The 14,150-nt window shown below is 35.2% G+C and overlaps 1 protein-coding gene across 3 annotated transcripts in view; it reads right to left on the bottom strand.

Annotated features, from left to right (window-relative positions):
• P4HA1 (prolyl 4-hydroxylase subunit alpha 1) overlaps positions 1 to 14,150 on the bottom strand; it is an 85,160-nt gene that overhangs the window by 34,749 nt on the left and 36,261 nt on the right. For 2 of the 3 annotated variants that reach the window (XM_024753130.1, XM_024753132.1), the window contains exons 6-9: positions 8,462 to 8,701; positions 5,482 to 5,678; positions 2,825 to 3,001; positions 738 to 808 (exon numbers count right to left, since the gene is read on the bottom strand). In XM_024753130.1, the coding sequence (XP_024608898.1) occupies positions 738 to 808; positions 2,825 to 3,001; positions 5,482 to 5,678; positions 8,462 to 8,701 (685 nt within the window). The remainder of the gene's footprint in view (positions 1 to 737; positions 809 to 2,824; positions 3,002 to 5,481; positions 5,679 to 8,461; positions 8,702 to 14,150) is intronic. The other variant, XM_024753131.1, reaches the window with a different exon arrangement.

Genomic DNA, 14,150 nt, shown 5'->3' with positions numbered 1-14,150 from the left:
GCTTTCTCAGATCTAGAAGTTTAATGTTCTTTAAATTATTTGACAAAAGAATAATTAGTGGTCTCTTTAGTCTCTTTAAATTCATTTTTTAAAACTCTCACCAAGCTATAACTGTTGTTAAATCTCTCTGGTGAAGTAAAAGGCAACTAAACTCAGAAGTAATAGCATTTGAAAGACTGAGATCTGAAGCATAACTCTGTTCTTTCCATTGCCAGCTTTTAAGTCAGCAAGTTTTTTAAAATAAAAACTCCAACAGGAGAAATAGATTACTCCAAAATGACAATGTTATTTTATAAGATGCATGAACAAATGCCAATACAATCATCATGAAGAATGATGTGAATTCACCACAGCATTTATGAATATGAGAGAACTACATAAACAAAGACGACTCCCAGATTAATCCAGGCTGCTGCTTTCTTTCCCCCCATCTTTGGCAAGAAAAAGGAAAAAGAAAACAAGTATAAAAGCCATTTCCTGGATATCTGATTCCTAACCTGAAGAGTGATGCAAAGCATATTAACTCCCTAAAAATAACAGACCAATTAAATATTAAAAACAGAACTTCTAGTTAAAGGGAAAGACCTGTGAAACACAAAGCAGTTTATCCATGCGTAAAAATAGGTGGTGACTTGACTGGAGACTGAAAATGACCTACTTCCCTTAAATGAATAATTCCTGTAGGATGTACAAAACACTCATTAGAGGGCAAAATATGCAGCATACACATCTCTTACCTTTTGCTAATTCTGTAATGTACCGTCTCCAAGTCTCCTGTTATTGGGTTTGAAATGGTGGCTCGCCTCAGCTGTGAAGCCAACCATCAAAATAGTTGCATTATAAAAAAAAAAAAAAAAAATTGAATCACATTTATCCAATCAGTTAGAATTCTGGGATTTTTTTTTTTACAAAGGAGGCTAAAAAGAGAAAGTAATTCCATAGACTTCCAGTCACCTGTGTTTAGCCTTGAAAGCCTGTTGATTTTTAAATATTTTATATTTTTAAAAGTTCTTTAAAATTTTTTGTTTTTGTTTTGTGTGAATGGAGGGTACACAAACAAAAGAGACTGGAAATTAAATTTCTTTCAACGGTTAGAGGACGTGACGTGAGGAAAAGAAATTTCTAAAATTTGAAGTTTAATTTATAGTTATAAGAATGGCTATTTGCAGTTAATAATCCATTCCAAACTTTTTGTTTTAATTTTTTCGGTGATGGAAATGTTTGCAAAGATAATGTTCAAAATTTGTTTCAAGGTCATCTTTTCTTCCTTCAAGATATTTACTCATATATTTCACACAAACAGTGAAATAATCTTGGATGAGCACAAAGACAGATGAAAAGAACTCATAAATGTTAAAAAACAGAAGGAGATGACAGCCAAGATAATGATTTTAAACTGTTTTCTAAAAATGAAGGATGATTCAGATGTTAACAAAAGAGTATAAAATTTTTATTGCCATTGAATTTCTTGATCAAATAATCCAACTGAGGCATCCACTGTGAAGACTGAGGCCTCCAAACCCAGAAATATAAGACTTGATCTCCAAGCTGAAATGAAATCCTAATAAATATTCTCCCAAGGTAATTTTGGTTTACTGACCACAAATAGTGAACTAAAATCCAAAAGAGAATGACAGAATATGATGTGGTTTTAAGTGGCATTCTGCTTAAGAGATTTATAAGAACTCCCTTGGACAACATCCATACATATTAGACTCGTCTTTTCCATTTAAAATGTAATCTTTAGTAAAAAACAAAAAGTACCCATTTGGAAAAGTAGTAAAACTTAACAACAACAACAACAACAATTCTGACTTCAAGTTTATTCTACAGTACAGATATCCAGACAACTCAACTTTTATGATATAACATGGAACAGCAAACTGTGGTCCATGGGCCAAATTCATCCAGCCACCTGCTTTTAGAAATAAACTTTCATTGGAATATAGCCACGTTCATTTATGTATTTTCTATGGCTGCTTTTGCACTGCAACAGCAGGGGTGAGTAGTTATATAACAGGCTATACAGCCTGCAAAACCTAAAAAATATTCACTATCTGGACCTTTACAGAAAAATTTGCCAACTCCTGTGTAATAATTGAGCAAAAATATTCCTAGTGTTTATTTAACAATCTCTTTATGAAAGTGATGGCGGTTTGTATTTTACTATCAATAAGACCAAACAGATTTTAAGAACAAGCTGATGGGAAAAAAGGCAAGAGCATAAAGGGCAGTCTTTCTCACACTCCCACAAAAGAAGAATTTCTATGCTAAACACTAAGTTTATAGGATTGTGTTTACAATAAATTGTTTTTCTTATTAAGATAAATGACGTGGGTTGAAGTCAGAAAACTATGATGTCCTTATTTCAGATTAGCAAGATGTTTGTACCCAGCTATATCCTTCTAGTAATAATGTACCTAAACAGGAATAAAAGTACTTCAAGTATTATTTCAGATAAAACTATAGAAGACATAAAAAGTTGGTCTTTGATTAGTCTCTGAGATTAAAGGGCTCCAAAGTACATAGAAAACTTTTTCAGGAAGGTGCTGAAACACAAATTTTTCAAGTGTGAATAAAAATCTCATCTATGATTTTCATAAATAAGTGCTTAAAACCCAGTTGCAAGGTATGTTATTTGTGCTGATAACAGAGAACAACTGGTACAGAGCTTAGTTAATGCCATTAGTTTGCAACAACAATATCTAAAACTATCTATGGGCTTATTGCCATGTCAATTATCATTTTTATAATCTTGCAAAGGAAAAAACTGAAACACCGGTAGAGTAAATTGAGGAGAGAAAAAAAGGAAAAAATTATTTACCCTTGGTTTTGCTAGATCTTTAACAATTTCAATTTCTGCATCAGAAATAATATCATGGAAGCGAATAATACGAGGCTTGTCCCACTCATCCTCCTGTTTGGCTGGAGCCAGAATAAATTTAGGATTCCGGTTTCCATCATGGTAGCGGCAAAAGAGTTTTTTTTGTCTCCGAGGAGTCTAAACATAAAGTTAAAAATATTATAAATATATTAGAGTAATAATATTTTTAATGCTTGTTCCTATGAAGATAAGAAACAATAATCATGCTAGTGTATACACAGAGTATCTGAGGAAGAACACACAGAAGAAACAGTACCCTGCAAATATTCCGCATCAAATGGGACCTTCAGGATTGTAAAAGTTTTATTAATGATTATTTTCTGGAAGAGATGGTAGGCCTTAAATTGTTAAAAGGTGAGGTTTCTCTTTAACCCCTTCTCTCATCAAAATAAAGTTCAGGCATTGTAAATATGAAAGAAATAATAAAATATTTATAGAAATATGAAATGAATGGCCAGCACTGCTCCAAACTTCACAAGGTAACTGGGAAGCACTCAGAAAGTTTCTAAAAGAAAAAGAAAACAAAACAAAACCTAACCAGGTTTTCCCAAATACCTCCCAATTTTAAAAAAATTTAAGGGATTTTTTTTTTTTAAAGTAAAGAAGAAAATGGGTAGCTCTGAAAAAGAGAAAATAAGTTATTAAACAAAGAAGCCAGGGGCTTTTACTAGCAGGTATTAAAGACAGAGTGGTCAACAAAACAAATAAAGGTTCCTTTCAATCATCTATGTATTATATTAACTAAATAAGTTATTCCATTGCTGATTCTTCTCTTGATTAAACAAGTATTTCATATTATGAGGTAGGAATAATATTAGTTTTGGTTTTAATTATTAACTATACAAAAACAAATAATGATTCATGTTTATTCTTGTACTTTATTTACCTAGAATCAAATCCAAGGTTTTATATCAAATAAGCTTTTTATACGATGATGAGATGAATTTAACTATTCTGAGAAAAAGGATGCTCCTTTGACCTGGGGCAGAGTTGACGTGTGTGTGTTACATCAACAAACTGGCAAATTAACAGACTTCTGTTTTTATATCTGTAGTTCTATTTTGCTCTCTTCTTTAAGAGATTCTAAGGGCAATAAAAAATATCTGCTTACTATTGGAAATCTGAACACTGACTAGATATTTGATGAGATTATGGAACTACTATGAATACTGTGATACTGGAAATACCATGATAATGGTATTGTGGTTATTTTTTAAGAGTCCTTATCTTTAAAAGACACACACTAAAATATTTAGATGTGAAATTTTAAAAAAATGTTTCATGAGTCTAATTTGTATTTACTTATTAGCTCCCAAAGCGAAAGTAAACATGTTCTTCTGGAAATCCACAAACTTATCAAAAATGTCAACATAAATATGATCTACTTATTTGCTGTTACAGGTTAGGCTGTCAACAGTGAGTCATCAAATACCAGGAAGTCATCAACATAAAAACGTAAAACCCAGCTTCAGTTTATCAGTAGTAGAGAAAAAGTTAAACACTATTCAAATGTTTTCACTTAAAAGTACTCACTTCAAAAATTCACTAACTCCTTCTACGTATGCCCGCATTCAACTGAACACTAGTACCACATGATATTCCTTAAATAAGGATTCCATGATCAATTAACGTTGAGAAACAAAGTATATCCTATCCATAATGCACATTATCATAAAAAGGATCTGAAAAGTCCTAAAGGTGAACAAAAACTATGTTCCCCACGCTTGAACTTTATTATTTTTGGCCTATTACCTATTAAGTATCCTGAAGCACTAGTAATCTGAGTATGAATACATAAATATAGATATACAATAAACAAAGGGATATTTATAGACATGTTTTAGTATTTTAAAGAATAACTGTTAAAGCCAAAATATGTTTAAAGTCTTTGTGCATTTTTTGTGTGTGTGTGTGTGGTATGCGGGCCTCTCACCGTTGTGGCCTCTCCCGTTGCGGAGCACAGGCTCTGGACACGCAGGCTCAGCGGCCATGGCTCACGGGCCTAGCCGCTCCGCGGGATGTGGGATCTTCCTGGACCGGGGCACGAACCAGTGTCCCCTGCATTGGCAGGCGGACTCTCAACCACTGCGCCACCAGGGAAGCCCAAGAATTAGATAATTTAAGGGAAGTGATAAAGTTTTTTCTTATATCTTAATGCAAAAGAGATTTCAGCAATCTTAAATAGAAATAATATACCATTCTAAACCACCCTATGAAACAGTGGATTTATCTATACAGTGATCTCTTTTGGTTCTGCTCCTAGTCAACCTTGACAGGATTGCCTAGTGAAATGTTTTCGTCTATTTAAGAAATATTAAAAATGCACAAAGGGCTTTCCTTTACCTTTACCAAAAATGCATTGTAATGGTATATGATTCACAAGTTTTGTTTTAAAGCTATTTTACTAAGGGTTGGAGCATATTAAGTGTGACCCTATAATAAAGTGATGTGGCATACTGTAATACTTTATCAATAATTCTGATTTTTATCACAAATTTTAAAAATAAAAGAATTCTGAATCTCTCTAGAACTATGTACAATACAAACACGCACACACATCCACTTCCACACACACACAATTGGCTTTTCCACTTTACCATTTTGATACCCTCCCCACGGCACAGCATTTCGTACTTCTGTCTCTCTGGCAGGTAATCCGCAGCAACCCCTTTTTTCTTCGGTGTGGTTTTCTGATCAGATTGGTCATCTGAAGCAGACTTATTGGCATCTTTTTCTTTAGCCATTATATACTCAAAATATTTTAAGTTACCATTAGCTCTCTGATGTTCAGGATCTATTAGAAAAGAAAGAAAGCATGTCCATGAGTAAGCTTACAGTTGTTCAAGCATCAGAATACAACAATGTACAAATCAAGGAATATATAAATTTACCTTCCAAACCAGGATGCTTCTGAGAGTGAAAGGAGGCACTAATGAAAATTATTATACCAAAACAATAGGTATAAACCTGTACTGCCCAAAGCACATCAAGACATATAGTCACCCTATACAAAAAGAGTTCTGGAGATGGAATCAGCCATTTATTTCAAAGTAGCAATTACCGCTTCTACTTTGAGAATGTTCCATGTGAGAAGTTACTAATCAGCTTTGATGTCAAATGAATTTTAAAGTATTACTTATTACACTTATTTGAAGCAATGGAAAAGATTTTTCTGAAATTGAAATGTAATGACCATGAGGAAGACAAGGTATACAGTTCAAAAGCAACCTTTACCGCAGACACATTATAAACGCAGAACACAGTCTACTTCTGAGGGCTGAGTGGACTTCTGTCCCAAAATTCTAAGTGAGATGGAAAAGAGAAACTAAAAATATAATTTTCAAATAAGCCAGAATCCACTAACTGCCTTGGAATTGCTAGTCATAATTGTTAGCTACCTTTTAGTAGGGGAAAGGAGGACTACTCCACCCATCCAGGAGAAAAAAAATCCAAACCACCAGACACACACAAATGAAAAAGACAGAACAGAACACAGAAACTTCACTTGTGACATTAATTGAAGTGTTTAAAAAATCTAGCCTTAGATTTGTAAAATACTTCTTGTCTCTGAGAAACTGCTCATAATATATGTTGTGATATACACAATGAGTCTACTTTTGTAAAAGAAAGGGAAAAGGGGGGAGGGGGCATACTACGAGGAAACAAAAAAAATTGGTGGGTATCTCTGAGTGACTGGCTCTGAGTGATGACTCTTCTGTATTTTTTTCTATAATGAATGAAGTATTTTTTAAGTCAGGAGGAAAAATATCACTAAAAAATGCTGGGGAAAAAAGGGTAATTGAATTAATATCTCAATTTATTAATTCACTCAACTAAGAAGTAACCTAATTATCAAAAGCTTATTTTCAGGGCTTCCCTGGTGGCGCAGTGGTTGAGAGTCCACCTGCCGATGCAGGGGACACGGGTTCGTGCCCCGGTCCGGGAAGATCCCACATGCCGCAGAGCGGCTGGGCCCGTGAGCCATGGCCGCTGGGCCTGCGCGTCCGGGGCCTGTGCTCCGCAACAGGAGAGGCCACAGCAGTGAGAGGCCCGCGTACCACAAAAAAAAAAAAAAAAAGCTTATTTTCAGATGACCAATGTTTTTGAACTGTTCAACTCTCCTAATATACACATATTTACCTATTCATAAAAAGAATTTTTTTTAAGTTTTAAAGCTTCATTATATACCAAAGACCACATGAATTTTTTTAGCATACAACTCCACCACAGATTCTGCGTTAGTAGGTCTGGTATGGAGATCAAGGAATTTTCATTTCTAACAAGTATCCAAGTAATTCTGTTGCATGTGGCCCCTGGCTCATACTTACAGAAATACTATATCTCTGTTCAAAACACTAGTGGTAAAATCTTCATAAGATATCATATTTTCCTAACATTTGAATATGACAATCAAATATATTTCCAGTCTATTTATTTTTATGAAAGAATTTCAACCAGAGGCTATAAAATGGAAAATCTCATGCATGTGCCCTCAGGACCACAAAACTTAAGGACTGAGAGACTGATTTCCCATAAATGTCTGATTTTCAGAAAACTGATAATACTGGAATTTTCTTAAATTACAGGGAATTGGTCAAGGGTTGCCTCATATCAATCTTAGGAAATGTTGCTTATGGTTTCCAGGGGCATGAACAAGAAATCACCCAAGTTGAGCTGGTGTTAAAAGTAAGCTGAGGGCTTCCCTGGTGGCGCAGTGGTTGAGAGTCCGCCTGCCGATGCAGGGGACACGGGTTCGTGCCCCGGTCTGGGAGGATCCCATATGCCGCGGAGCAGCTGGGCCCGTGAGCCATGGCCGCTGAGCCTGCGCGTCCGGAGCCTGTGCTCCGCAATGGGAGAGGCCACAGCGGTGAGAGGCCCGCGTACCATCAAAAAAAAAAAAAAAGTAAGCTGAATTGAGCTTTGTTTGTATGACTGGACTGGTTTTGTCTGCTTAGGGAATGTTCAACGCTAGTCCCCATTTGTTTTTGATTTGAACAGACTCTAACTGAACTTTCCCCCCTTTACATTCCCTGCCCATAAACACAGCCTACCCCAATCCCTCAATGGACTCACCTGTAGCTTCCTACATTTTGCAGGTCCTGAATGCAATTCCTCTGCTATTACTAACTAAACTCATGTTTTTGACAATTCTGAGTTTGCCTCATTTTACCTTTTTATTTAGGTTGACATTTCAAATCACTATTTCTGAATATGAAATGCAATAAACCAAAAACTTCCTTCAAAGAACACCAGTCAATATTTAATATGGCAACAGGGTAAACAAATATTTTTGACTGAGTTAGCTAGGTTAGGTCCAATTTTGAAATACCTGAAGAGTACAAGAGCAGAGAAACACAGCTACTGTTGTAGTACTATTAGGTGAGAAAGACCAGTTGCCATTTATTTAGAGGATAAACAGAAAGATAAAGTATGTCTGACAGATGAGCTCCTGACTTATGACAAATAAAAAGTACCAAAGCTATATGACAAATATATACAGTCACACATAATTATAATTAGTATATCTATATATCCACCAATACATCTTTAACCTTGAATTAGGCCAAATTAACATACCTAGTTCAAGAAGCTTCTTTGTGAGCAAAAGTGCTTTATCCAGGTCTCCCTGCTGGTACACTGCATAGCTCAAATAATCTAGAACAGAGACTTTATCAATTGTAGAAACCTCGCCTTCATCCAGCTGTCTTAGTGCTTGTTCCATCCACAGTTCTGTATGGTAATAATCTGCTTCTGTGTAGGCCACTTTGCCCAACTCAAAACAGTCCTCAACTGTTAGAAATGATTTGTGTTTTACTCCTATGGAAACAAAATACAGAGAACTTTAGGAATCTTAATACTATTATATACTTATTTAGAACTACACAGCTTTCAAAGTACTATCTCCCTCTCATTTGAACCTCACAACAACCTTCTGAGGTAGGAAAAGCAGGAATTATCCTAAGTTTATAAACAAAGGAACAATCTACAAGGTAGTGAAACATGGCAAGGATCACACAGCTAATAGGTAACGTAGGACCTATAGAACCCGAGACTTCAATTATCAGCCATCATACCAAAATGAAGCATCAATTAAGTTGAAGCATGCAATTTTCCAAAACAGCGGGAATCACCATATGAGATATATCTAACTCTTAACCAACAATCTGGGCAACGGATAAATGGACAGGAAGAGAGACAAACCTGTCAATTGATTCTTTCCCCTCCTCCCTTCCCCTACAGTAACCCTTTTCAAAAGCACTAATGGTATGTAATTTACATACCATAAAGTTCACCCAGTTAAAGAATCCAATAGTTTTTAGTATATTCACAGAGTTGTACAACCATCACCATAATCTAATTTTAGATCATTTTCATCACCCCAAAAAGAAACTCTGTAACCTTAAGCAGTCACTACCCATCATCTCCCCTTTCCTGCCCTATCCCTACACACCACTAATCTACTTTCTGTATCTGTAGGTTTGCCTATTCTGGCTATCTCACATAAATGGAATCACACAACATATGGTCTTCTGTGACTGGACTCCTTCACTCAGCATAATGTTTTCAAGGTTCTTTTTATTGCCAAATACTAGTCCACTGGGATAGACTACATTTTGCTTATCAGGTGATGGACATTTGAGTTGTTTCCACTTTTTTGGCTTTTATTAATAATGCTACTGTGAACATTCATGTACAGGTTTTTCTGTGGACACATTTTTTCATTACTCTTGAGTATATGTAGCAGTGGAATTGCTGGGTCTTATGGCAACTCTATGCTTAACATTTTCAGAAACCGCCAAACTTTTCTAAAGTGGCTGCACCTTTTTACAATCCTACCAGCAATGTATGAGGGTTCTGATTTCTCTACATCCTCACCAGTACTTGTCATTGTCCACCTTTATTATAGCCATTGTGGGTATGATGTAGTATTTCATCGTGGTTTTTAAATTTTATTTCCCTAAATGATGTTGAGCATCTTTTCACATGTTTATTGGCCATCTGTATATCATCTTTGGAAAAATGTCTATTCAAATCCTTTTGCCCATTTAAAAATTTGGTTACTTGTCTTTTTATTATTGACTATTTGTTTCAAATATTGTACAATTACCATTACTTTCATAAGAATAAGGAAAAATAGAGAAAGAACTATAGAAATAAATAAATGTAAAAAATATACTCTGAATGATAGCAACCATATAACACTGCATTTTTATAAACAGTAAATCAGGTGAGTTAAGTGGAGACTTTAAGAGCCTGAGTATTTTATGTTTTTTGTGTATACCATGTTAAGTAAGCAACAGAGAGAAAATTACATCTGGACCACATATTCTGGGGTGGTGGGGAGGGAATTGTTTCTGATATAAAACACAGTTGACCCCTGAACAACAAGGGTTTGAACTGCATGAGTCCACTTATACGTGGATTTTTTTCAATAAATACATATATGTACTGTAAATGTATTTTTTCTTCCTTATGATTTTATTAATAACATTTTCTTTTCTCTAGCTTACTTTATTGTAAAAATACAGTATATAATACATGTAACATACAAAATATGTGTTAATCAACTGTTTAAATTATCAGTAAGCCTTCCAGTCAGCAGTAGTCTATTGGTAGTTAAGTTTTGGGAGAGTCAAAATAGACACGCAGATTTTCAACTGCTCAGGGGGGTCAGCACCCCTAACCCCAGCATTGTTCAAGGGTCGACTCTACCTAGAAATGCTGAATTAAATGTAACAATTATCCATTTGTACTATGGCCAAGTTCACAGGAATTAAGCAAATTTCTTAGGGCCAAAACCAAAAAGGAACTTGAAACCTAGAGAGGTAAGCAGAGGATGAAGCTGCATCTCCTCTGGAGGCAGTCACTAGATCAGAATACTAGAAGCTTGATTTTTAACCACCAAGAAAGGGACAGGAGATAAAGCCTCAGGCCCATGCAAAATGACAAAGCAGACCCTTGAAGAACTACATCTTGAATGGGAGAATGAACTAGAAAAAAAACTCTGTCAGCTGGCAAAGAGAAACAACAAAAGAACTTGTTTTTCTCAGTCTTCACTGCAGGTAGGGGAAAAACAATCCCTTAGAACTCCACAGGCACACTTTCAGGGAGGTTTTCATTTCAAACATATGCTATCTCCATGGTCTGGAAAACTAAAGCCAAGAATTTAACTTAAAGTAGTCGTAGGTTGGTAATGTAATAGGACAACTGGCAGAAGCAACATTTATACTCTGCAAAATGCACCCTCACCTCAGGTTCTGCAATATTCCAACACACAATCTGAAGAAATGCATACAATCCAAAATCACAAAGCACATGATCAAACAAGCCACTATGAGCAAAATTAGCAGAAACTATTAAAAACCAGTATTAGAGAGTCTTCAGATGTTGGTGTTATCAGATTAAGAATACAAAACAACTATGATTAAAATGTTTAAAGAATTTTTTTAAAAATAGAAAATATGAACATGTAAGATACCCTAAAAAAGACCAGGCAGATTTGAGTGGGGGGAAGAAACAGAACTTCCAGAAATTAAAAATATTATCAATGAAATAAAGACATATTGGTCAGGTTAAACAGCAAGTTAGACACAACAAAAAAAGAAGAGAATAATAAACCAAGAAGTGAGAACTGAATAAATTACCATGGGATAAACTACCCAGGATGCAGCAGAGGGGAGGAATACATATTAAGTTCTAGTTAAAAGACAAGGAAGAAAAAATAAGAAGGCAGAAGACAACAGCATGTGTCAGAAGAAGACAACAGAATGTGGAAAAGGCACTATTTAAAGAAATATTGGTGGACAATATTCTAGCATTAGAATACATGAAACTTCAGATTCAGGAAGCATAGAGAATAATAAGCCAAACAAAGTACATGCAAGGGCTTCTTAAGGATTTGTTTCAAGGAGGAAGAAAACAATTCCAAAAGAGAAGTCTGAGGTACCAAAAAAAAAAAAAAAAAAGATAACCAAAGAAATCAATGAAATTGGTATACATTTAAAGAAAAGTGAGCCATCAGATTGGCAAAAATCTCAAAGTTTGAAATTTTTTGTGATGCTGTGGGGAAATAGGCACTCTCATATATTGCTGCTAGAAATACAAAATGACAGAACCATTATGGGGGGAAACTGGGACAATGTTAGCAAAATTTCCTATGTATTTCCTCTTTGATTCAATGGCATCACTTCTAGAAAAAATATCCCAAAGATCACTTAGCAAAAAAACAAAATAATATATGCACAAGGTTAATGGAAGTATTATTTTTATAAAAGCAAAAGACTGCAAACAAACCAGATGTCCATCAATAGGCGCCCAGTTAAATAAACTATGGTAACTCCACAAAACAGAGTAACATGCAGCTGTAAAAAGAAATGAGGAGGATTTCTATATAGGATATGAAGTACTATCTAGAACATATCAATAAATTAAAATGCCAAAGTACAGGAAGTATTTATACCATGCTGCCTTCTGTGCTGATGTTGAAAGGAAACAGGAATATATATACATTTGCTTATATTTTCAAAAAGAAACAGTGGAAATGAAAAAGCTAATAACGTGGTAGTTACATATAGGAAGAAGAAAGGAACAGGTTGAGGAGTACAGAAATGAAAGTGAGACTTCTGTCAGTGGACCTTATTAGTATAGCTTGGACTTTGAAAGAATATAAAAAGTTCTGCATGGCTAAAACTAATATGAGAGAAATGGTGAAGGTGGTCAAAAGGTACAAACTCCCAGTTATATGATAAATAAGTCCTGGGAATGTAATGTATAGCATGGTGCCTATGGTTAATAATACTGTATTCTATATTTAAAAGTTGCTGGAAGAGTAGATCTTAAAAGTCGCTGCAAGAGTAGATCTTAAAAGTCCTCATCACAAGAAAAAAATTTTTTGTAACTACTTGTGATGGTGGATGTTAACTAAATATCTTGTGGTGATCATCTCACAATACATACATATCCGCATCATGTTGTACACCCAAAACTAATACAATGTTATATGTCAATTATGTCTCAATTTTTAAAAAGTTTATTTGGGCACCTCTTTTAAATAAAACATTAATAACAGCATTTTGCAGTTTTAGTTCTCACAGGCTTTTAGCTCATTTGATTCTCATGGCAATCCAATGAAAAAGGTATTATGTCAGACCTCAAAATGGATACTGCCCACTATGCTAGTTACAGTTTCATGTTCCTCTATTGGACAATGTGTTATGTTTCATTTGTCAACACATTTCTAAATATAACAGAAACCAAAACAATATAAAGTTTTTGAACAACATAAGAGGACAAAGATACGATATGAATTAAAAACTGAGCCTGTGATAAATTTGCTTTCAGTGAGAAAGATGTAGAAGAAGGAGGAGGAGGAAAAGGAGGAGGGGAGAAAGAAAAAGAAAATTTTTTTCCAACTTTTGATACCAACGTTCAAACAATAAATGTGAGACTCACAGTGGTTTAATGTTAATGTCAAAATATCTTATCTCCTATACCAAGTTTTCTGACCTAAATAAACAAAGAGATAGCATGTTCATGGATTAGAAAATTATCTTTTTAAAATGACAGTGCTGCCCAAATTCAAAACAACCCTAAAAAAATTTCCTACAGGCATTTTTGTAGAAACTGACAAGCTGATCCTAAGATTTATATGGAAATCCAAAGAATTTAGAATAGCCAAAGCAATTTTAACAAAGAACATAGTTGGAGGACTTAGTCACAAGTGTTTGCAAGTATGTGAAGGAACTGAAACTCTCATACACTGATGACCAGAGTACAAAATGGTACAACAATTTGGTGGTTTCTTCAAAATTAAATATATACCTACCATGCAACCCAGAGAATTCACTTCTAGGTATTTAACCAAATGAAACGTATGTCTGATATGTCTAATAACATCACAAAGGAAACTGGTAGAAAAAGGAATACAATGGTGTTTTCCTTAATAACTTTTGATTGACTATACTTCAACAAGGCAGTAAATTGGCTAAAACCAGACTTAGCTATAACCTATCCAATGGTGTCAACATTTTTTTTTTTTTAAGCGCTAGCAGAAAAGGAGTTCATGAGAAATAAATTAAGAGGAAATAAAGGGCTTCCCTGGTGGCGCAGTGGTTGAGAGTCCGCCTGCCGATGCAGGGGACACAGGTTTATGCGCCGGTCCGGGAAGATCCCACATGCTGCGGAGCGGCTGGGCCCATGAGCCATGGCCGCTGAGCCTGCACATCCGGAGCCTCTGCTCCACAACGGGAGAGGCCACAACACCGCA

The sequence above is a fragment of the Neophocaena asiaeorientalis genome, unplaced genomic scaffold, assembly GCF_003031525.2.
Source record: "Neophocaena asiaeorientalis asiaeorientalis breed wild unplaced genomic scaffold, Neophocaena_asiaeorientalis_V1.1 scaffold719, whole genome shotgun sequence".
NCBI lineage: Eukaryota > Metazoa > Chordata > Mammalia > Artiodactyla > Phocoenidae > Neophocaena > Neophocaena asiaeorientalis.
This window is presented reverse-complemented; position numbering and strand designations above follow the sequence as displayed.